This window comes from Pseudophryne corroboree, chromosome 6 (assembly GCF_028390025.1).
Source record: "Pseudophryne corroboree isolate aPseCor3 chromosome 6, aPseCor3.hap2, whole genome shotgun sequence".
NCBI classification, from domain to species: Eukaryota; Metazoa; Chordata; class Amphibia; order Anura; family Myobatrachidae; genus Pseudophryne; species Pseudophryne corroboree.
This window is the reverse complement of record NC_086449.1, coordinates 273,136,903-273,163,327: the sequence shown is the minus strand read 5'-3', so window position 1 is coordinate 273,163,327 and position 26,425 is coordinate 273,136,903. Positions and strand designations below refer to the sequence as shown.

The following is a 26,425-nucleotide window of genomic DNA, read 5'->3' as shown; positions in this document are numbered from 1 at the left end:
TCTGTATTTTAATGTACTATACTTGGAATCCCTCTAAGTGAATGATTGGTGGGAGGGTCACATTTGGGTATAAATGGGGGCTATTCACAATACTAGATGTTCTTGACAAAGGTCCAGTTTGGGACCGAAACGTCGATACACCCCTGTTTACTATGAACTACTGAAAATAAAGAAAAACTGCTTTTGAAGACTGGTGAGTGCTCCTCTGTTGTGGACTTATATATATATATATATATATATATATATATATATATATAGATAGATAGATATATATAGATATATATAGATATATATATATATATGGGTATCATAGCATGGGCTTTGTCCGGGTTCAATCTTGTCTTGCCCCTTCCTCACGAGGCTTGTGCCCTATGTCCCTATTGAAAAACATGGGGGGAGGCGCCAATTCTCTCTCTGGCACAGGGCACTAAAAAGTCTAGTTATAGCTCTCTGTCCGGCTCCTTTATTTAGTTATTATCCTGTCTCTTTAAGTTAAAAGTAAAGCACTTAGAGGTCTATTTATTAACATTATTTTTACTAAATTAAGGGTTTTCACACCCTTTTCACATTATTTTAGTATCACCTGAATGTATTAAAGGGCATTTGGAGCAGTTTTCATGAAAAACTGCTCCAAACTGTTTAGTTCACTTTTTTTTAGGAAGCCACATTGCATTCCCCATACTTATAATGGGAAATGCGATCTGACCAGATTTACTAAAAAAAATTGTGAAAAAATACTGCAGTGTGCCCTGTGATAAAATCACTGGGCAGCACTGCGATAGGGATGCACTTGCCCAGCTTTCTCTGCCCTTGAACCCGGCTCCAGTGATCGGCTCTGTGTGTCCGATGGACACACAAGCTGATCAAAGTATAAAAAACAGAAAAAAAAACCCAAAACATACTCACATGTCCAGGGAGCCGGTGTCCGCTGCTACGGAGAGCGCTGCTGGGCGCCGGGTCCCCCATATGCTGTGCTGTGACCCCGCTGCAGTAAAGTGATGTTGCAAAGCGGCAGCGCACTTTACAGCACCGGGGGTCACCGCAGCACACAGGATCCGGCGCCCGGCAGTCCAGCAGGAGCAGCGTGGACCGGCTCCATGGACTGGTAAGTATATTGATCTGCTAGGGGGGTTGACTCGACTGGGTGGCGGCAGTAGCGGCTATGTCGGCGGGGGGTGGCGCATGCGCAGCAGGACATCAGGGTATTTTTTACGAAAAATACCCCGATGATGCTGTGGAGTGTCATCGCAGGGACAGAGCTTGACCGCAAGCTCTGTCCCTGCAAGCGATAATAGATACATCCCTGCGATGTAATCAATTATCGCAGTGCGAGTTTAGGCGATTTTATCACCTGTCATCCGCATCCTGGATGCGGATGGTGATAAATAGGCCCCTGAGGCCTATTAATGTGTAGAAAGCCAGGAAGGAGGGCAGCTACAAAGTGACACGGCCACAACCCCAACATGGTGTGGCCATGCCTGCTTTCAGCTGCAGGGCGCCAAAGTATCTACTGATGGTACCCAAACTTCACACTGTGGAATGGCCACAGACCCCTCCATACCAGGTACTGGTTGTCAAGAGAATATATAATTATTTCACACTGAACCATGGACCCTAAAGCTGACTCTCATCCTAAAGGGAGATCCACACAAAGGAACATTATAAACATAACAAAGTATTTACTTCATTTTTTATTGTGGATTTCAATGCCTAGCAACAGTGGTTCCCAAACTATGTGCCCAGGCACCCTGGGGTGCCGAGAGGCTCTTGCAGGGGTGCCTCGGGTTGGTGATCCAGAATCAAATCAAATTATTTATGTCCAAAGTGATAGGCAAAACCAATACTAGTGGCTGCCACTCATAAAACACCTGAACAATCAGAGACAAAACTCTGTATACCATCACATAACTGACTCTAAGAATAACAGGTCGGCACATTTTTCAAATTTATCAATACATTTTTCCTATGGGTGGTGCGAAAAAATGTGATAGTCTAGGGTGCCGTGATTCAAGGAACCACTGGCTTTACAGATTCTGTAAACTAATACTTCAAACGCCTGCGTGCTTGGTCCATAAACAGGAAGCAAACTTCAAGAGCTGCTGCCCAGAAATTAGTAAAGAGGACTGTACAAAGGAGGGCACTCACTACGTATATGGATGAAGCACATTTATATCTCTTTCCCCCTATGTTGCTGTATACTCTCTTTAGCATGAGAGTCAGGCAGTAATAAAGAAATGGCTATAATCTAGATCAGGGGTTCTCAAACTCGGTCCTCAGGACCCCACACGGTTCACGTTTTCCATGTCACCCGGCAGGTGCACTGTGTATCACCAACTGTCACATTTTAAAAATCTACAGGAGACCTGCAAAACATGAACTGTGTGGGGTCCTGAGGACCGCGTTTGAGAACCTGTGATCTAGATAAACAGATGCTACAAGAACTTGGGTAGTCAATGTCAGGAACTGGAAAAATGGAATTCTAAAAATTCCCAAGAAACAAAAGGGCAAGTACTCTTACATGCTTAAGAGGAGAGGGATAATTGTAAAAAATAATGTTTTTACTCCATTTGCATAAATAGAATGAAGTCATATTTGCATTTATAATTGAAGCTATGAAGTAATGTGACGATAAGAACAGCAATTAGACTCTTAATATAACTCACCCGATTTAGATCCACATGATGGGGCTGCCTGACCAGTTGGACATGTGCACATATTCGGCCGCGAGCAGAATCCATCACCACAGGAGTTACGACAAATGGCTGTAAGAATATGACATTTTATTATATAGTAACTTGAGGTAAACTTGAAGGGTAAATAAAGTCTTCATCTACAGTATCTCAATCCCTTAAACATGGAGCACTTCTAATTTTTTATTTCATATATAATATTACCAGTTACACAATTGATGTCAAGATGGTATCATGAGCAGACATTGAGAGAAAGGAAGACAATCTGTTTTATACAAGTGAGATATTGTAATATAAAACAGAAAAGCTGCTTTTGAGTCTAGGTGCACTGCATAATCTACAGTATGTACTCAGTCATTATAATGTACAATTTTTACTTAATCTTGTTTTCTATCAGTAATCAAAACCTGATGATGTGGATATAACAATAATTATATAAATGTCTTAAGATTTAATAGGTACATTTATAAAAATCCCACATACCTAGGGTTTCACTTATCGACCGTTTCATCAATGTTTCGTTAAATATAGCTGTGAAAATTACATGTAAGCATGGCAGGCCAGAAAAGTGCTAAGAAAAGCGATAACAGCACCAAATAATATAGGAAATGTATGACCACAGAAAGTAACCTATAACATCTGTACTTTATGTTGACAATGAAAAAATACAGATTTGCTTGCATGGCATTCAGAGATGATCAGTTGTAGGGTGTAGCCTGCATGTAATATAAATATACGGAAGTACAGTAGACTCTTCCCACTTACAGCTGCATCAGCTATGGAGCGATATAACATCTGTGCTGGATATCTGTCGAGAAATGATGATGATGCTGTGGAACATTGCATTAGATGAGCAATGATTTATTGTCATTTGTAGTGTTTGGCTGCTATGGGAGTGTTCTTACACTGCAATGTTATAGCGCTCAAGCATGCCCAAAATGTACACAGTTGGCAGCAATTATGTGCAATTCCACAGGAAACTTTATTGCAGCAGGTGTGTTTACACGTCTCACACTGTACATATAACTGGTGTTGGTTACTGCATTATCTCATGTTGTAACACTGCTGTGTCTATGTCTATTGGCAATACACATGCATACATAATATTAGGAGGACTCTTGGGATCTAATCCATGTTTAGAAGGAACTGCACAGCTGCAAGAACGCGCCTAAACAACTGACGCCTCCTGTTAGCATTTGCGAGATCCGAGTACTGCGTCTGAGGACATTCCCCTCCCAGAAAACAGGGATGACCCCCCCCCACACACACACACACACCATTTCTGTGAATGCAGGTCTCCGCCCCCACCCTCTCCCCACCCGCTTAAAGCGCCTGCCTGTCGATCAGGGAGCAGTAGAGAAGTGCAGGCAAGATTGCAAGGCCTGTTCTGCACATGCCCAGAATGATCCTTGCGCAGCTGCAGATTCCCGATAAATAATCTGAATTATGCCCTAAGTACACATACAGGGTATAATTCAAGATTGTACGCAAATGCAATTGCGATCTTAAGCTATGGATCTGCAAATGTTATCAAGCGAAGATGCTGACCCGGAATTAAGAGACGCCCAACGGATCCATTTTTACTAAAGGTCAATTTTCATTGATTGTTATCCATTTCAAACCGATGAAGATCGTCAAAAATCAATGTTTTGTTTTCAGGGCTAAAAAACACATTTACTAACTTTTAAAATGAATATAAACAATTATCCATTAAATGTGGTTAGTAAATGTACGTTTTAGCCCCTGAAATACAAGTCGATAAAAATCGATGAAAATTGACCTTTAGTAAATATGCTCCTTTTAGTGTATGACAGGTATAATCATTAATTGTGTATTCCTCATTAGGAACAGTGTTTTATGTATTGTGGATAGATAGATAGATAGATAGATAGATAGATAGATAGATAGATAGATAGATAGATAGATAGATAGATAGATTCTTCTATCTATTATCCTATGGGGTTGTCATTCAGGTGCCCATGCGATATCGGTGGTAATTCCAAGTTGATCGCAGCAGGAAATTTTTTAGCAGTTGGGCAAAACCATGTGTACTGTGTACTGCAGGGGGGGGGGGGGGGGGGGGGCAGATATAACATTTGCAGAGAGAGTTAGATTTGGGTGGGTTATTTTGTTTCTGTGCAGGGTAAGTACTGGATGCTTTATTTTTACACTGCAATTTAGATTGCAGATTGAACTCACCACACCCAAATCTAACTCTCTCTGCACATGTTATATCTGCCTCCCCTGCAGTACACATGGTTTTGCCCAACTGCTAAAAAATTTCCTGCTGCGATCAACTTGGAATTACCCCCATCATGCGCAATGATGTTCAGTACTTCACACATGCCCAGATCTATGGCAGTATGACTTATCTTACACATCAAGCCCTTATTGTAGCAGTTGACCTATACAGTTAAGTGCCAGTGAGGCTAATATGATAACAAGCATAATGATAATGTGAAAAAATAATTATCTCAGACCTTATCATAATCTCATGTTGTGTTCCACTCATTACACTGTATTAAATCACATAAAACCTCTTCTTACTTTCCACCCAACTAAAGGTCATTATGTTCCTGAACGGAATGTAGCAAAGTATTAGCCAGGAGGATTCAAGTAAACTATGCATATTACAGTGTACTGAATGTTGCACCTTTACATGGGTTGGTTCAGCCTACAGTCCTACAGAATGACTGAATGTAATGTGTATATGGGCACATATGTCATTTTCATGGTTCTACAGGCTCTTCGGGTATCATATGATATAGTTCCAATGCTATTAAATTTAATTCCACGCTATGATGCAGCTGGAGATGAGCAACCTCTTTATTCAAACTGCCAGGCTCTGCATACATGGATGTCGCTGCCAACGATTTACACTGAGTGTACATTTTAGTTATCCATTTAGAATGGTAAAAAGACATGAAATCAATGTTTGAGCCCCTATTTATCCCAATTTGCATTTGAAATGAGACTGCGATGAGATAATATCGCCGAAATTTGCATTGGGATATTTAAAAAATATTGCATGAATGTATCACAGTCTAGGTGCCAGGACAGAGCTTGCGAGAAAGCTCTGTCCCGGCATATAAGCAGAGCACAGGTTTGCACACCCAATACTGGCAGCAGCACCAGCATTGGCGGAGTGAGCAGTGCACCCGTTCATTGCCAGATGGACTGAGGACAGCGTACGAGATGTGACAGGCTTCCTTAAACATACTGTAGGTAAGTGAACTTTTTTATCTGTTACTAACATAAAGCACATGCAACAACATGCTACATAGTAAATTTAAAAATTAAACACTTTAAAATTAAAATAATAAATAGTATCCTGATCTGTTGTGTGAGGCGAGCTTCTGGACGGATCTCAGTGCAGCTCACTCGTCCGTCAATGACATCACCTTCCTCTCTCATCAGAAGTACAGATACGTCCTCATATATCATTGCTACACTCACCCCAAACAGCTCCTCTCAGTGTGCCAGGTCCTTTGAGAATCTTCTTACATCAGGAGGATAAAAATGTGTCTTAGTTGCAATGCATTGTGACTCAGACACTTCAGGAGTTTGTGCTGATTAATTTGATATGTGACTCTTGTATATCTGTGTGCGACTGAGTCAGTGTACAAAGCGCTACAATGTAGCATCCACTGCTTTTTTCCATGCTAAGTTCCATTGTGCGTCGTATACAGACTCAGTTGTACAGATATACAAGTATCGCATTAATCAGCACAGTCTCAAAGTGCATCCTAGTCACATTGCCTTGCGACTAAGACGCATATTTGACAAAAAAAGTCGCTCAACACTAGCGGAGTTGCACGGGGCCTGCCAGCTCACTCATGCCAGGCATCTCCCGCTGCATGGCATATTGAAACTAGATGTATGAGGACACATCTGTGCTAGTTTAGATGGGCTACTGTCAAAATGTATTTTACAATTAGAGCTTAGTAAATCCAGACTGATCGCATTTCCCTTTAGAGATATGGAAAAATGCCATCATCATTCGGAAAGTATGTGCCTATTAGAGATTTTTGGGAAATCTCCTCCAAGGAAATTGATGTGAAACTAAAATAATGTGAAAAGGGTGTGAAAACATCTGTTTTCACATTATTTTAGTAGAATAAAGATTGATAAATAGGCCCCTTAGTCCGTAACATTGGCTACATAATTAATTGAATACTGTTATACTCTGCATATTTCTGACATTCCTTCTGAATCTCTCTGTTATTTAAATCCGCTTTGAGTAACAGCATGAGAGGACGCAAGAGATGAACTTACGGACAATACACTGATTCCCTCCAGGTAAAGTCTTCCATCCAGGACAACAGTAGGCATTGTAACGAGATCCGCAAACATTGGGCCTTAAAAACAAAAGCAGCATATTAGACAAATCTGTTTAAATAGCATTGAAGTGTCAAACATATAAACCAACGTTAATTCCTTTATATTACATTTATTTTCAGTCAAGTATCATTGCTGGTGCAGGAAAATAAATCAAGTAGCTGAAGTAAAAGTATCAGTTTTCTAATACTCATGTAACTGGCACATTACTTGGTTGGTGAAAGACAAGAAGACAGGTTGCTATGCCTCAGAGTTTAGAAAGTAAAAACCCTGATGAGGTATTAACGGTCACCATGGCCCAAATTCTGTTCTGCTCAGCAGTATTTTAATGAGTCCAGGATGCTCTCACCCAGTTATAACTTAATGATTTGGACTCTTCCCAGGCACAACTGAGTCTATTAAAAAAATTATAGACAAATGGACATCTTGTGGACCTTTAACTCCTGAGGTGCTGTGTGTACACAGGATTCTGTAGCATTTCTAAGAACTGATCATTTCAATTGAAATCAGATATGTTGGGAAATTTGTAAGGTTTGTTACAATATTAACTCATCCCATAAAACTCTTGCTGATTCTTTATTTGTATTGTGTGGTAACAACCAGTGAAGGATGAATGGTGGTAAGTACATTGTGCAGACAGGCAGTCCCTTATGAACATCAGTTTTGTGCCTGTATGATCCCCAGACTTCTATATGTTACTACATTGTATTACCCACACAAGTAAAGCAGTATTAAAGAATAGAGAGAGGGAGATGAGACAGTCCCAATGCCTGACCAAGAAGGAAAAAGACCCTTATGTAAAAATGTTAATTGCGTCCTACACAGCCCCATAATTAGCATGTTCAGAAACTGATTGACATCTTAATACAGTGTAATGTCCAGTAAATTAATGCAGCACCATGCTGAGTAATTTAGGTAATGCAGACCCATTGACTATTAGTGCAGTACTGTGTCCAATGACTAGTGCAGTGCAATGGACAATATATCAGTACAATCTAGAGCACAGGTTCTCAAACTCGGCCCTCAGGACCCCACACAGTGCATGTTTTGCAGGTCTCCTCACAGAATCACAAGTGAAATAATTAGCTCCACCTGTGGACTTTTAAAAATGTGTCAGTGAGTAATTAATACACCTGTGCACCTGCTGGGTTACCTGCAAAACATGCACTGTGTGGGGTCCTGAGGACCAAGTTTGAGAACCACTGATCTAGAGCACTGCAGTGGCCAGTATATTAGTCCAATCCTGCATCCAGTTAATACAGCCACATTAATAGGTAATCCAACACAATGTCCAGTAAATATGGGCAAAGTCCAGTTAATATAGCCAGAAGTTTCAAAAGCTGACTTGGCCACTCGAGGGCACACGACCACTTTTGCAAATGTTATCCGTCAATCAATGTACTGAAGTATCTTTTCATATGTTATTTCTACAAACTGATGACAAACTATATATAAAAGAAGGGCTACCAAATTGTCATCCCACCGACGAATATTGTGCAAGAGATTTTTTTTATTTATGCGTCCCTATTCTTGCAAAACATCTGCAGTTTATGTATAAATCTTTCACACGCCCGTCTATTTGCACAATTGCGTATCGGTATGTGACTAGGGAATACAGTATACACCATGCATGTAGCACCAGCCACGCACAATAATTCTTACCAAGGGCGTAACTCCCAGAGGCAAAGGAGACGCCTGCCTCTGGGCTCCAAGCTCTGAAGGGGCATCTGTATGTACAGCAGTAACTGTGTGGTTTACAGCTGTATCAAGTGTGACCGCTGCTCTTGCAACGAAACCCGGCAGCGCACCCGTTGCTGCAGCCTGTTACCGCTCAGCCTGCGCTGCAGCAAGTGACGGTGTACCCGCCGCTGCTGCTGGACTGTGAGATGGGACCTGCTGGTGAACGCTGAGTCTGCATGCAGCAGACGGCTGTATCACAGCGTATCTGAAGCCCTGTCAATACTCTGCAGGGTCCGGTCCCTGTAGAACGGCTAAGAGCGTGATGTATATAATTATGTAAGTCATGTATGTTTATACACACACACACACGCGCGCACACACACACACACACACACACACACACACACACCATATTTGTTTTACTTTTTATTTTTTTAAGGAGGGTGGGACACCAAGCTCCAACTTGCCTCCGGGGGGCGACTGGGATGAATTTACGCCCCTGATTCTAATGCTAAAGCTGGGCATAAACTATACAATTATCTGGCAGATCATCTGCCAGATCTGGCTGGTTAGAATGAAAATCTGTTAATGGATGAGAGCAAATGACAATTGACCATGTGCTCCTAAACACTGGACTATGGACAAAACCTGTTATTCATATAAATTGGTTAAATCTGTGATTTAACCAGTTTGTCTGAATGATGGGTTTTGTCCATTTTCCAGTGTTTCGGGAGCAAATGGTCATTTGTCATTTGCTCTCATCCATTAACAGATTTTCATTCCATCCAGCCAGATCTGGCAGCTGATCTGCCAAATAATTGTATCTGCCAAGTAATAAAACGTAATCATAATTAGCAAGAGCCTTGTACCAGCTACAGTAGATACTGCAATTTGTGTCCATGCAAGCAGTAATGACCAGGTCAGAATCAGCTGCATTTGTGTGAACACACCTCTATTGTACAATGCCTATGTTTGATCACCCTATTGCTGGGTACACACTGGCTGTTTGTTATATTAACGATATATCTCAAACAGATCGGCGGGTTGGCCTTGCAGACATATCAGGTTGGCTTTGCAGCACAGTCGGTGTATCTGCATCATGTGTGTACGTGGACCTGCCTGCTGCCTTTACACTGGCTGCAGAGAGCACTGACACTGATATCACAGCTGGCCTGGCAAATTTAAATGCCCTCCTAGATGTGATATCTGGCCTGACATATCGAGCGGCCAATTGGTGAGGTTGTATGCTGTAGCTAACCTAGGTGGTCATTCCGAGTTGTTCGCTAGCTGTTTTCGGTTGCAGCGCAGGGGATCAGTACGTAATCCCGCTGGACGGGATCCCGGCGGTCGAAATACCGACGCCGGAATCCCGACCACACAATCCCGACAGGGGTGGCGAGCGGAACGCAGCCCCTTGCGGGCTCGCTACGCTCGCTACGCTCGGCACACTATTATATTCTCCCTCTATGGGTGTCGTGGACAACCACGGAGGGAGAATATGTCGGGATTGTGGCGGTCGGGATTCCGGCGTCGGTATTTCGACCGTCGGGATCCCGTCCAGCGGGATGTTGACCGCATCCCCAGCGCAGCAATTAGGTAAAAAAGCAGCACTTCTGCGCATGCGTATGCGACGCAATGTGCACGCGCAACGTACTTTCACAACAGCCGAAGTAGTTTCATACAAGGTCTAGCGACGCTTTTCAGTCGCACTGCTGGCCGCAGAGTGATTGACAGGAAGTGGGTGTTTCTGGGAGGTAACTGACCGTTTTCGGGGAGTGTGTGGAAAAACGCAGGCGTGTCAGATACAAACGCAGGCGTACCTGGGGAAACGCAGGAGTGGCTGGCCGAACGCAGGGCGTGTTCGTGACGTCAAAACAGGAACTAAACAGTCTGAAGTGATCGCAAGCTAGGAGTAGGTCTGGAGCTGCTCAGAAACTGCACAATCTTTTTTTGTAGCAGTGCTGCGATCCTTTCGCTCGCACTTCTGCTAAGCTAAGATACACTCCCAGAGGGCGGCGGCTTAGCATTTGCACGGCTGCTAAAAGCAGCTAGCGAGTGAACAACTCGGAATTAGGGCCCTAATCGGCCACTCTATATCGGCGTATAGATCTTTTAAGTGTGTACCCAGCCTATCTTTGCCTATACCTCCATCATCCAGCCACGCTAAGAGTAAATGGGCACAAGTGTCAGATATGAACAAATCTACATTTACAGTGCAAATTTACATATTTTAGGTGTTTTACTAAGTTCCACAAACCTATCAGAACAAGAGATATATGTGATTGTGGGGTGATATATTCTCATGCACTGCAAACTTCCTGTCAGTAGTCCCATTGATGCAGACTGATGACAACTAACTGATAACAGAGGACACAGGCCTGCACTCAGCTCCACAGGAAAGGTAAGTACAATGCGGGTCATTCCGAGTTGATCGCTAGCTGCTGTTGTTCGCTGCGAAGCGATCAGTGCAAAAAACGGCTAATCTGCGCATGCGTATGCACCGCAATGCGCACGCACGACGTACGGGTACAAAGTCCTTTGTGGTTTTGCACAGGTTCTAGTGACATTTTCAGTCACAATGGCGGCCGCAAGAAGACTGACAGGAAAGGGGCGTTTCTGGGTGTCAACTGACCGTTTTCAGGGAGTGTTTGGAAAAACGTAGGCGTGCCAGGGAAAACGCAGGTGTGGCGTGGCGAACGCTGGGCGGGTGTGTGACGTCAAAAGCCGTCCCTCCAATGTTAGAATCAATGTACATGAAGAGTAAGTTCAGGGATGGTCTTGTTTTGCACAAAATGTTTTTGCAGGCGCTCTGCTGCACAAGCGTTCGCACTTCTGCAAAGCGAAAATACACTCCCCAGTGGGCGGCGGCAATGCGTTTGCACGGCTGCTAAAAACTGCTAGCGAGTGATCAACTCGGAATGACCCCCAATGTCAGAAGTACAAGGCATGGAAACTTTTACATCCAGATTCATCACACTAATACATATGATATATATATATGATTAATAGTTCTTTTATATGTCAACAACATACACTTTAGGTTTCCTGGCCCATTAAGAGTGGACAAAGAAACAAATAACTGCACAACTGATTAGACCACTTCAAAGAGTAATCACTATGGTAAATATGACCCTAATGATGTGAATGATGAGTGTCCTTTAAAAGAGAAATTTGATCATTTGACTTTTAAGTGTCTGTTGTTTTCATAACCTTATAATGAGAATTAAAAGGGTTTTTTTGTGTGTGTGGGGGAGGGTTATTTTCGGGTAGTCCTAGACCTAGTACATGCAGTACAGGACATTTTTATATGGCAGAACAATTTGAATAGAATGAATAATTAGATTTGAATATCAAGCTTGTGCATTATATTACTTTGTGATCCAACCACCTCTCCACCCAGAGATTATCCAGCTGTTAATTTAGAGGCCAGAATGCAAAAATCCTTTATTTTTTTTATGTTCATCTGGAGAATAAGCTTGTCCGTCCTGAGGCGTGAGCAGCAGCAGCAGCAGCCGTATGTGGCAATGATGTGAGGAGTCTCTCCATATTACAGATATGGGAAACCTCCCCAGTACAGTTTATCTGAGGACAATCTAGCAATGGGGACAGCACAAAACTGTACATTGCAAACACATAAAGCATCACTGCTAATGCAGGACATCTCAGCTGTAGATGATTCTCTTTAGACTTTGGCAAAATGTATTATGCATTGTAAGGAGGCTCTGAAACTTTCTTACTTAAAATATGATTAAATATTTTTAATCAACGCAGACAAGCTAAGATTTTGGGCATATTTATTAATATTATTTTTACTGAAATAATGTGACAATTTTCAGACCTTTTTCACATTATTTTAGTATCAAATGAATGTACTAATGGGCAGTTGGAGAATTCATAAAATTCTCCTTGAAGTCCCTAATACCTCTGACCAGATAACCAAAAGAGCTTCCCGGATTACCTGAGGCGGTTCCATGTAAATAATCAGTTGCCAAATGCTTTAATTAGAGGATAAACTGCCATCAAACCAGAGGTGGATTAAAACCTCAGGGGGCAGTAAGGAAGACACCGATTTGCCCCCCCCCCCCCCTTCCTCAAACAATACCCCACCACCCCATGCTAAATTATGCTAAATCCCCCCCCCCCCAACAAAAAAAAAGGTGTGGCCTTCTGGGAAAGAGGAGTGACCACACAATAGTACTACCACTCCAATTACGCCACACAGTAGTGCTCCTTACATTAGACAGCATAGTAGTGTCGCTTATTCATGGTACAGTACGTCACACAGTAGTACCCCTTATTCATGGTTCCCAGTAGCTCTTGCAGTAATCCAACTCTGTGTTGACAAGCAGGAAGAGAGCGGCTCCTGGATGACAGGCAGATCAGCACCAGCTTTACTGTGCACCCACGGCAGCAGCTTCTCCCCTGCACTTAAGTCACTTGGTGCATGCTAAGGAGCTCTGTCTTGTGAGACGAGGGCTGCAGTGACAGCCTTATCTCTCATTATTCTCCTCCGTGGGAGAATCTGCTGGCTATGTAAGGCACCGGCGGGCTGCCTATTATGCAAGAGCTGGTTGCAGGGCCACAAGAAAAAATAAACAAACAAACAAACAAAATACTCTAAGCCAACATGTAGCCCCACAGGCAACCAGCCCAGCAGGGATCTTCCTAGGCAAAATCAAAACCCAATATGCCCCTGCATTGTAACACTGAGCAAGTGTCCTAACAAAGGAGAGAGGAAGAAGGAGAGGGTGTTATACAGTGGGAAAGAGGAGGAAGGAGCGAAGTAGATCTGGTTGCTTACATGCAGTTTGCTTGTTCTGGCTTGCTCTGGTACAAAGGGCTGCCGTAATGGATGCAGGGGAGAGCTGGTGGTCTGGGGAGTGAAGTATCAGTGTGCACCGCACTATAGCAATCAAACTGAAAATAAACTACAGCTCCCAACAGCTCCTTGCTGCCGGGAGCTCGTGGCTCCCTGGGTGGGGGGCTGACGTCGCAGCTGGGCAGGCAAATTCAAATGCTCGCCCAGCTGGGGGATTCTGACGACATGTCACCTGCATCGTCATCTCAGTTGGTGCAACGGTGGGTCCATTGACATGTCTGTCAGGTATGTATCCAGCCTTAAGGAAGTAGATATTTGTACAGCAGAAAATCCATGGGTGATATGACAATTTAATCATAGTTAGGAAATCCTGCTATGATTTATTCCACTTTGTAGATCATAATAATAATGGAAAACTGACACTGGGAAATGGTGACTGAGGAACACTTGATGTGTGGGGAAGAAAGGAATAGTGTGTGTGTGTGTGTGTGTGTGGGGGGGGGGGGGGGGGGGGGGGGTCAAATCAGGGCCAGATTAATGGCCACAAGGGCTTTCGCTGAAAATGATCAAAGGCCTATGTTGATAAGTAGATAAGGTGTGGCCAGTGCTGTGTGGGTGTGGCCAATGCTACTCCCACACATCACAGGTTTTCAAACTCTGTCCCCCACACAGTTCATGCTTTGTAGCTCTCCTGTGAATTTTAAAAATGTGACAGTTGGTGATACACAGTGCACCTGCCGGGTGACCTGGAAAACGTGACCTGTGTGGGTTCCTGAGGATCGAGTTTGAGAACCTCTACACCGTCTGCCCCAGTGTCTCCCTGAATACATAAAAGCAGAAAGATTGTGTGAGGTAAACAGAAATACAATTTTAATACTATGATGTATGGGCTGCCGGTCATTATCTTGCCAACACGATGCTGGGCCTATATTTATGTGGAGGCCTGAAGCTGTAGTCCCATCCACCCCATTGTTAATCTGGCCCTGAAGAAACAGACAAACAATAAAGTTTAAATAAATGTGCATGAGGGGATGGGGGGGCTTGGGTATGGGGGTGGGGTGAACATTGGTAGAACTAGGGGCACACAGACGATGGCATTACTCATTATATGCCGCTTGTCTGGACCTTCTCCGTGGGCCAACAGTCCCCCAAACATGTGACAGCATAATGAGCAGCAGCTGAGATAGAGCTGCTGTCAGTGCAGGAGGAAGAGGAGCTGGGGGACAGTGGGTGGGTCCTTTCCGGGGTGTGGAGGTCTAAAGTGCAACAGAAATAAACATAATATGGTGCAAATAATTGCTGCCTGACAGGCAGGCCTTTCTGTGCTCTTTAGAAGCAACAGCAGAACCCCTAACACATAGTATTGAGACAAATAGATCAGCTGGGTTATGTGACCTGTTACCCTGACCGCACTGTGAGAATGATGGGTAAAAGCTAAAGGGCAGACAGATGTCAGTGCGGTCATAGTGATAGTAATCTGATTTGTTGCTGATGGGAAAGTTAAAAGGCAAGACAGTAACATTCAGAAATTCAGGAAATTGATACATACTGAATGTCCCACTTTATTTTCTGTCTGTAATGGAGCTTTTCCCACGATTATGTAACCATGTAGCAATTCCTCAGACATGCAAGCCTCCCACTCTGGCTGCACAGTGCTGGCGGGTGCAGGGCTGTCAGTTACACCGAGCTGAAGTTGCAGGCTGAGTATCAGGGGCTAAGGGCCCAGTCACAAAAGTCAGAGCATTTATTATCTCGTTGCCACACATCATTTCTAGATTTCGCTTCAAAGTCAGTGAACAGAATCCTTATGCAGTATACACATAAAGCAATGCTGAGCACATCACTGTAGCAGGTAAATGAAATAAAGAACTGCAGAACATGATAACTTTCTGAACACCTGAAATGTCATGGAGCCACAGTATCTGCTTGCCTGATGTCCACAATGGGTCACTCCTGGGATTACAATTATATTTTATTAATTCTTTTTTTCATAAAATGTATTAATATACTTATTACACAATATCTACCAATTAATGTATTTGTAGTATTGGAATGGTCTGTCTGGGAGAATTAAATATGTATTGGCAACCCGTGATCTTCCTCCAAAACTGGTAGATCTTATTTCTCTTTGTAATAAAGTGGACTTACGTCTCATAGAAAGATTTTATGAGGAAAATAAACTTCTTGTGGAGGATGAACCAATGCAGATTGGAAGATCACGCCCAGAGGCGTAACTAGGGTTTTCGGAGCCCAGGGCTCAAAAAGAAACACACAAAAAGAACTATGTGCATGCGCGCCGAAAAACAATGGGTGTGGCCATGCACCAGACGGGCCCAGAGGCACTGGGGGATTATCAAATCTGGGGAGGGGGGGGACAATTTTGGTGTATTATTTTCATTGAGAGTTTTGGGGGGTTCATCTCTGTAGGGGCTTGCTCCGGGCACCATGGCACCTAGCTACACCTCTGGAAGGGACTGAGTGAGAGAATAACCTCTCCAAACAGATTGGATTCTATCTTGCCAGTGACTTTTGTAATATTCAATATAAAATGTTCTGTTTCAGCACTTCTTGATTCTGGGGAAGAAGAAAATTTAATGACTCAAGACTTTGTTTCTAAATACCAGATACCCACTGAAGCACTTCCATTTCCCCTATCCTTATCAGCAGTGGATGGCAGCTTAATTCCTCATGGGTCAGTCGATCACCACACAGACAGCTGCAGTCAAAATCTATGTTGGAGTACTACACTCAGAGTTGATCTCATTTCTCATTATTCCTAAAGCAACCCATTCAGTGGTAATAAGGATTTCATAGTTACAGAAACATAATTGTCATATAAATTGGTCTTCCATGTAAGTGCTTTCACGGGGCAAGAATTGTTCTGATGTCTGCTTGGGAAAGGTGGTAGCTATCCGTTCTTCTGAATCCGCCATCTTGGAAAAGTTGCCTCCCCAATATCATGCCTTTGCAGACGTATTCAGCAAACAAGGTGCTGACACCCTTCCTCCACATAGAGAATGGGATTGCCCCATAGAACTAATCCCTGGCAAGTCACCACCCAGAGGACGTACATACCCTCTCTCTGTTCCTCTGACTGGTCTTCCATCAGCTCCACATCTGTCACAATTATTTATCTCCAAAATATTCCGTCTGCATGGACTGTCAACTGAGATTGTATCTGACCGCGGTACCCAATTTGTCACCAAATTCTGGAGAGCTCTCTGTTCTGCCTCACAAATAAAGTTGAAATTCTCCACAGCCTATCACCCTCAATCTAATGGTCAGACGGAAAGGATAAATCAAGATTTAGAGACTTTCCTTCGCCTCTATATCTCCTCTTCTCAGGACAATTGGATTGAATTTCTACTATGGGCTGAATTTGCACACAACAATGCTTACCATACCTCTTCAGAAACCACTCCATTCTTCACTGTCTATGGCCATCATCCTCGAGTCCCTGAATTCCAGTCTGTGCCTGCAGCAAATTCTTCCCTTCAGTATTTCTCCAGTATCTGGAAACAAGTCCATGCCACACTCAAAAAACCATCTGTCCGTTGCAAGACTTTTGCTGATCATAAATGGAGAGCTATCCCCAGACTCAAGGTGAGAGATCGTCTCTGGTTATCCACCCGTAACATCAGACTCTGGGTACCATCCATGAAGTTTGCTCCCCGATTCATTGGTCCATTCAACATCATCAAAGTCATCAATCCTGTGGCATATCGACTACAACTCCCTTCATCTCTCCGGATTCCCAATTAATTTCATGTCTCTCTCCTAAAACCTCTTGTCTTGAACCGGCTCCAGTCATCTCTTCCCAAGGCTCATCAATACCTCATTCACTGGAAAGGTTACGGTCCTGAGGAAAGATCGTGGGTGAATTCAGAGGATATTCAGACTCCTCGTCTCATCTCCAAGTCCATTTAAAGTATCCCAAGAAGCCTAGTAAGTGTCCTGAGGCCACTCCTTGGGAGGGAGGGGGGTACTGTCACAATGCCACAATGCATTCCAGCACCGAGGCCTGGATACTGCCATATTGGTCCCGGTCAGCTGACTGTAAATCAGCCAATCCATACCCAGCGAGGACAAGGCTTCGTCAGCTGATTCACTCCAGCCACTCACAGCCAACCCAGTGGTATAAATCCCCAGCACTGGCTATGCAAAATAGCCAGTTAACTGTCTAGCCTAGTCTCATCTAGGTGAAGAGTTTCTGAGCTCCTGCTATTCAAATAGCTTGTATTTCCTCTATGGTGCAGTTTTTTCTCACTAAGCTGCATTCTCCTGAGTCTGTGTCTGATCCTTCCTGGGCTGCTCAGACGATTCCAGCCTGCTAATTAACTTCCTGATTCTCTTTCTGGCCAAACATTGGTAACATCCGATCCTCCTCCAGTTTCTAGTCCGGTTCCGGTTCCTACCATCATGCAAGAGTTCACTCCATTCCTGGAGCAGTAATAACCCAGTCGAAGCCTGGTAAATCTACTGAACACTCTTCTGCAATACCAATCGGATTCCAGCACAAGGGGAGTTTCTAATACCATCCTGATTACAGTAATAAACCAGTTACAAGCCTGGTTAATATACTGTCTCCTCTTATCAGCCTGCATTCCAACTGCATCAACTCTGGGGCGAGATCTCAGCAGCCTATACAGACTTCAACCTGACTCCGGACTCACAAATACCAGATTCTTGACAAGAGCAAAAGAAGTATTGCAAAGGTTAAAGATAAACTTTCAGAGATGTAGGCATAATCGCTACATTTCACTGCCTAAAGTCATATACTATTAATAATGGCATTAACTGTTCCAAACTGGTCCCTTTGCTTATGCCAGTTTAGAATTCAATTCAGGGGATGGTATTAGGATCCTGGTGGATCCTGGTGTTTGAGATGCCGGCAGTGAAAATACCGACAGCTGCATACTGATGCTCATGATCCCGACACCTAAGAGGTATGAATGCTATCCCTCTTCTCCTACCCCCTTAACTTTCACTTACCCCACAAACATTTTTTCAAGTCAGCCAGTCATTGGCAGTCCCCCTACCTCCCACAACAACCCGTAATACTGTGCTTATGCTGCTCACTTTACATTTCTCTAATCAATTTTGAATCTGTTACAATTACCCAGCTTCTCCCACCCAAAGGGAAGTTAAGTTTAGGCACCACTAAGAGGGGAGGGTTAGGTTAGGGTTAGGCTGTGAGGAAGGGAGGGGGGGGGGGTGAGGTTTAGGTACTACACACCACCCTATCTCATAATTTATGGTTTTGCCGGTAAATCAGAAGAGTTTGGTATAAAATTCTTTACCATTTGGCAGTGTCTTAAAAAGCAGACTCCCCAAACATGCTGTAGCGCTCCTTTTTGCAGATTTTTCCTTCTTGGAAGAGACTTACCACTTAGGTACACTCACTCCAATATTAGAATATTAGATATTAGAAATTAGATTTATTTTAGCTAAACACAATCATTGAAATGACATAAACTGGTGGGGCAGGCACCTGTGGAGAGCCCGCATTCACATAGTAAAAGTGTACTTACAAAGGATTCGTATTCTTAATCACTGCCCACAATACCCAAACACTGCCACAAAAGCATGGAATTCATACCATACTTACCTACATTTTATTTCTCCTCTCCGGGAGAAGCCCGGAGTGGAGACACTGCAGTGTCTTCGGGGGGCGGGGGCGGACTGTGACATCACTAAGCCCTGCCCCCACATCGGGAAATGCCGCGATTCGCGGGTCCACGGGAAGGGGGCGGGGCTAAAATGACGCGATTTGCGTCATTTTAACCCCTTCTCCACCCGACGGACCCGCGGGAGGTTATCTCTCCATCCTGTTCGCATCACTAGGGTGCGAGCAGGATGCGGGAGACCTGCCCACTCTTCCGGGGGTGCGGGGGGCTACCCCAAAAAAACGGGAGCCTCCCGCAGCTTCCGGGAGAGTAGGTAAGTATGATTCATACAGAAATAGAACTTTTAAATAGCCCTGCTTTTGGCTGGGGTGTTTGGAGAATCAGGCACAGATCAGTGAGATCCGTGCATGCTTCTCTGTGTAAAAGTGTGTAAAAGTGTTAAAAATCAGAAAAACAGTGATAGGCTGTGCCCTGGGAAAGCAAAGCCAATCAGGAAGCTGTTGCTATGGCAGCGGCTTCTGATTGGCTGGTGGGTCCCTCTAGTGACATTAGTCACATGGAGGGCCACATTTGTGTAGTAGAAGTGTTTGTGTGGATGCCTACATGGAACGAAGAGGACCGATCTACATTGTATTAGGTGAGTATAGGATTTTTTTATTACAGGTACCCTATGGATTCGGGGACCGAGGGGATCTGTGGGAATGTAGGTAAGTATATGTAAGTGTGAGTGTGCATATATGTTTTATTAAAGTTATACTATGTACGGTGTGTGTCCTGTGTTTATTGCAATATTTATTTTACTGTGGAACTACAAGTACCAGTGGGCCATTAAATGCCCCGATTGCTGGTACTTGTGGTTCTCCAAGTACCTGCATGCAGGGGAGGCTTGCTGGGACCTGTAGTTCCATAGCAAAAAACAATATTTATTCTCCCACTCCCCCATGGAACTCTGGCCAGGGCTGACTGGTTGGGGGAAAAGGGTACTGTTATGGCCGCAGGGACCTAGATGAATGTATCTCTCGGGTGTGGCATTATCTTCTTGACTAATGGAGCCCTGTGCTGGTTCTTCAATTACTAGGGCCCCTTTCGCAAATTTTTCCCGGTATTTTAAGAACCAGGACCAGTTCAAAGAGCCCGGGGCTGGTTATGCTTAGGGGGGACCCCACGCAATTTGTTTTCTGATTTTTAACTGTTTCAAAACTTCACACAATGAAGCCCCGCACGGATCTCACTGATCCAGTCGGGCTTCATTGTGTCATGTTCAGCTGTGTTTTACTAAACTCCTCCGTAAAACACTGCTCTGCATACAAATCACATCGACATTGGAAAACTGGAATGATAGAAACGCTTAGTACATTTTTTTTCAAAAAAGTTGCAATCTAAAATGGCGATGTCAGCTGAGACTGATTTTGGCTAAAAATGGCAAAAACACAAATCTTAGTAAATTTGCCCTATGTCTCAAAGAACAGAAACAATATTATTCTTCATTGCAGAAATGTATAGACGTTTAATCCAACATGTCTTCAATAACCAAAACCTAACAGTCATACACCGTGAATATAATGGGCCCCCTAGTGGGGATAACAGGCCCACTCAGCTTCGCAGCTGGATTTGTACTGACAAGGACTCCTGCAGAGAAGAAAACACCATTATGAGGCTGTACAATGAATATGTCTAACCACAGTTTATTAACAAAAAACTGACACTGGTTATACTGCAACTTAAGCACATGCTGTTTGTTTGACATCAAATAAAAAAGGGGAACAAAGCCTTTTTGGAATCAGAAATGCAGATAGCATGCTTACATAACTGTATCATCATAAACTGTACAGTATATATATATATATATATATATATATATATGTATTAAGTACACAATACAAGAGTAAACACAGTACAAACATTGCCCACATTAAAGACTGTATTTGAAACACGAATGCAGTCTGTACTATAAGATGTATCAAGCAGTTAATGTTCAGTGATCACAATCATTCAGATCCGTAGCGATTTATTTTAATATTCAATTAAAATATATTTTGCACTACAAACAGACTTTAATCATAAATCTTTCAGGCACATTCAGCCTTCATCTGGAACACAAAAAATCTGACTTTAATTATTTATGCTATTTAATAACATGGAGTCTATGCAATTATTGGTTTACTACTTCCAGTTTTAAAATATGTACACTGCTTTGTATGCATTTTACACACTACCAAAAAATACTGTATGTTAGATTCTAACAAATATGCTACCAAAAACACAAAGGGAAAGATTCAACTAGGGGCGGGGTTTACCCCGTAGCTAATTGAACATGATGCCCATTCAATTAGCTGCAGGAACATCTAATGTAGTAAGTGCATTAGTGCACAGTACAATTAAAGATGCACCGGGAGATGTACCCAGCCTTTGAAAGTCATAGGGCGGTATTCAAATGATATATCACGCCCAACCTGCTGTCTAAAGTGATCCTGTTATCGCACATATCGCGCCCATAGTAATCAGGTTCAGCTGAGTAAAGGGTTGTGAGCACTCGTTACGCAGGGGGTAGCAAGCTGAAATGATTATAGCACGCCCGTCAGCAGAAACAGAACGGGTGTGGAAGGGGGGGCAAAGAATTGAATACCGCCCATAATGTGGAAGAGATAAAGCAGCAAACAATCAGCTCCTAACTGCCATGTTATATGCTGCGTTTTAAAAATGAAAGGAGCTGTTAGGTTGGTAGTTTATCTCTCTCCACTTTATCTCTCTCTTAGTACATATGCCCCACAGTATAAAGCATTACTTCAGAGTAATGGTATAACTCACTTCAAGACGAAATACTCAAGATGACCGTACATGGGGGGTAATTCAGACCTGATCGCTAGGGTGCGTTTTCTGCAGCCCTGCGGTCAGACAGTCACCGCTTACAGGGGGAAGGGTAAAATGCTGTGCAGGTGTGCAATCACTTTTGTAGCAGAGCTGCACAAACATCAGTTTGTGCAGTCTCTGCACAGCCCAGGACTTACACTCTGCAATTGTTTGCTGCTGATCAGGGCTGGAGCTGACGTCAAACACCCTCCATGAAAACGCCTGGTCCCTCCTGCGTTTTTCCGGACACTCCTGTAAAACGGTCAGTTGCCACCCACAAATGGCCACTTCCTGACAATCACCTTGCGATCTCCCGCGTGATCATTTTTTTTGCACCGTCCCATCACTACTAGGCACCGATGCCCAGTGCTGTTGTGTGATGCGCCAGCATATTGCGGTGCATTGCATGCGCAGTTCAGATCTGATCGTCCGCTGAGCGAAAACGTACAGCAGCGATCAGGTCTGAATTACCCGCATGGTTTGATCCTTTCTGCTTGTCACGAACATTGAGTGACAAGAGTCTAATTTGTTCAATATGGCGACATAAGTTAACTGGATAAAATCAACCCATTCGGAGATTGGACCATGAAGCCAGATCTCTTCCAGCAACACTGGTGCCTGGGGATACACAGGCTGACAGCAGTCATTTGCATTCAACTTTCAGAAGCACTGACCAACATGATCTGAATAGTAAGCTAATCGACTCACCACCCAAAGCATCATTAACGGGTATATTTAACTGATGTCGGATTCTTTCCGACGGAAAGGATCCGACATTTCAGTATTCAATTCTCTGCCAAATCCGCCGTTCCCGACAATGCCAATCCGACTTTTTCTAAAGTCGGATTGACATTGTCGGAAACATGGCTAAAACCTGTCGGATTTGGCCGTGAATCCGACAAAACACGTGGATCAGTGGCTAATCCGCCGATCCACGTGCTTTTCAACAAGTCAGATTTTCTGACTTGTCGCATAAACAGGAGCTTGATTGAATAGGTCGAATCTGTATTCGACCTTAAACTCCCGTTTATCTGACAAGTCAGGAAATCCGACTTGAATTGAATACCCCCTAAATCGAAAGTAATGTTAGACTATGAATATGTACGACATGCTCTATGATCAAAAAAGTTTCTTTCAATACTTCCTTGGTTCAAAAGATGTTTTTGTTTTTTAAATAACAGGGCCATTGATCTTGCTCTGGGACATCACCATTCAAGCGCTTGTGCACCTTTTCTTAAGAAATAAATGTATTTTGCGTTGCTGTAAAGGAAGGTGATTTATCTAAACATCATTGTTAGAAAATGAGTTCAATGTTGCTTATAGTATCATACTACTGTGAATACTGCGCTACATACAACTTTTTATGACTTTCCATAACATGGAACATCTTTTCTAATACTTAGCGTATATTAGCGCGCCTCCACAGATCTAAAATTACTGGGTTTCAGATCTGAATGAAAACGTAACACTATGAAATTCATAATTAAAAATCTACTTCTATGCTCTTTGAAAGTTATGGACTATTTATGGATTAAAGGAATTTTTGGCACAAGCATGCGTAATAACATGGATATTATACACATATATGATCAAGTCTAGCTCAAAACGGATCTCAGATTGAGGAAATATTTTACAGTTTTGCACAAATGATACATTTGCATATGCGTAAATATGTATGTATGTATCTGTATGATTGTTTCCATGTCTGTATTTTGAGTTGCACACACTTAAGAAACCTGCAACTTACCTGGTGTAAAGACTAGACCAAATATGTATCAATCATCATCATTAACTCAAACCCCAGCTGTTGTGTGTAAATAAGTGCATTTTACAAGGGCGTGCCTAACTTTATATTTGATTCCACGATGTATTACACTTGTACATGAATGCTGATCTTTCTTTCCAATCGCAAGGGGCCACAAGAGTAAGAGTAATACGGGCAGCCTGAAAAACTGTGCAAATGCACTTAATTCCAACTCTAAAGCATCCAACTCTAGAGTATGCAACAGTTACAAACATTTAGCAACAGTTTTAATACATTTAAGGCCTGACACAGTGTTGAATGCACATCTGTTTGTGGAACATGTTTTCACAGAAATGGGAGAAGGCACGGACAGGCGATTCATATATGTACATATTTTAATCGCATCTCCACTTGATGGATGTTTTCCTACAAGTAATGGCCTTATCATATATGAGGAAATAGCTACAGATATTGCATTCCAGCGATACTCCATGAAAACATACTTACGTACTCTACCGAAATGTCTAAGAGACACTTGAATCTTATTCCAGGGACAGCAAAGAAACCTCCTGGAGCCCGCTCACGAGATTTAAGGTGGGGCTTAAGAATATAATTAACTTTCAATTGTGTCACCATAGTCACACCCCTGTAGTGTGATGAAATGAATCGAATCACCAAGCCCCCTGTACTTACTACTTGGACCCAAAAGCCAGCAAGCAGACATGACAACACATTCTGGGCATTGTCCTGCAGTTATACCCACGGCTCACAGTGTCCTGCAGTGCCGGGGAGCTTGGAGGGCTCCCTCTCACCCACTGCTTAGTTTAGCACAGCAAGTGGTGAAAATATGCCGTACGCATGTGCACAATATCTATTCAATGGAGAGAGGGACTGGGGGCATGTCCACTTACCATTCTCCGGCCAAAAGTACCAAAGCCTGTTACAAAAGGTGAGATCCAGGGATGCTGCCTATAAGGCATGTTTAGTATCCCAAGACGGATAATGAAGTCACCTCTTGGGACATAAGTGTTCATATGTGGGGGGTTTTACAATCCAATGTTGTCTACTGTGTTTCTAAAATTTGAATTACATAATTATTGAACACAGATGAGTGACTGGTTGCAGTTTCTTTATGCAGGATTTTGGTTCTTTGCAGTAAATGTATTTGCTTGGTTCAGCAATCAGGGCACTTCTGAGGTAGATATGCAAATGGAGGCGCATCCTGCCATACTGAGACACACGGACGTGCTTTTGCACCTGTGAGTAATTACTGGACATTATGCACCTATATAAAATCATTGGTGTTTGGCCCTGCCTGACCTTGATTTTGGACTACTCTGTTGAAACACTTTATAAAACAATATACCCCTTACTACTAATTTTTGAATTTTCTAAGTTGAAAGGACAATGTGTTCACTAAAAAAGAATTCTGAAATGTTACAATTTAATACAGATCTGGGAAGGAACTGAGTTGTGATGAATACCAGATGATGCCCTTTGGTTATGTAACGCAACAGCTGTCTTCCAAGATTTTCTTTTTTACTGTAGTAATACTTGAAAATAATGGTACAAGTCAACCAAAGCATAATGCCAAATTAAAGAAATGCATTTTCAGGAAATTATTTTTCTCGGTTAGATTATTTTGACTATATAATTGATTTAACCAGTTAATCTTAAAGTAATTCAAAGATGTTTATGCTCTACAATTATTATAGTCAATTACAATGCAAACCTTTCTTCCATAGTAGTACCTGTCTGAGATCTTACTATGAAGTTAGCAGATCCTCGGGACGGGTGGTATTCAGTATGCCGGCTGTTGGGATCCCGGCGCTCAGTATACCGGCGCCGGAATCCCGACAACCGGCATACCGACAACTATTCTCCCTCTTGGGGGTCCACAACCCCTCTGGAGGGAGAATAAATAGCATGGTGCGCATAGCGAGCCACTGTGACCTCAGCGTGGAGAGCGCAGCGAGCCCGCAAGGGGCTCATTTGTGCTCACTCTGCTTCCGGCATGCCGGCGGTCGGGTTCCCGGTGCCGGTAAGCTGGGCGCCGGGAGCCCGATCGCCGGCCACTCATACTACACCCGGAACTTGTCTCCATAAGCATTTCAGGTTTTCCAAATATTAAAATTAGCTTCCAGTTGCAATTTTGGATCTATAGCCCACAAATCCTTTCATTGTAAAGCATTAGATAGGATTGGACTATTAGGGGTAAATTTACTAAAGGTCGTTTTTCATCGATTTTTATTAAGTTCAAAATAATAAAAATCAATCTCAATCGTTAATGGTTTGCAGTGGATGAGACCAGGGACGCCATCAGGGGGGTACTGGGGGCACAGTTGTCCCGGGCCCAGCCTCTCTGACACAGAGGGGAGGGACCAGGCTGCTCATGCTGCCGTAAGCTCTTTACCTCCGCCACCGCTCGTCCCGTCGGTCCCGTTCGTCCGCAGCAATTCATTGAAAGTGTCCCTCCCAAAATGGTCACCGCCTCAGAGAGGACAGTTATTAAAAGTACTAGAGGAGGCCTCCGCTAGTACCTTTAATAACTGTCTCCACTGAGGTGGCAGCCATTTTGGGAGGGACATTTTCAATAGTTTAGAGCAGGCAGGGGCGAACAGCGGCCCCCGCCAGGACGGCAGACCAGCAGTGGCGGCAGCAGCGGCCTGGGGGGGGA

At 43.3% G+C, this 26,425-nt stretch overlaps 1 protein-coding gene across 3 annotated transcripts in view; it reads right to left on the bottom strand.

The window, feature by feature from the left end:
- The window catches only part of FBN1 (fibrillin 1), a 343,784-nt gene that overhangs the window by 302,216 nt on the left and 15,143 nt on the right, over positions 1-26,425 (bottom strand). For all 3 annotated transcript variants that reach the window (XM_063926051.1, XM_063926050.1, XM_063926049.1), the window contains exons 3-4: positions 6,966-7,048; positions 2,664-2,762 (exon numbers count right to left, since the gene is read on the bottom strand). In XM_063926051.1, coding sequence (XP_063782121.1) covers positions 2,664-2,762; positions 6,966-7,048 — 182 coding nt within the window. The remainder of the gene's footprint in view (positions 1-2,663; positions 2,763-6,965; positions 7,049-26,425) is intronic.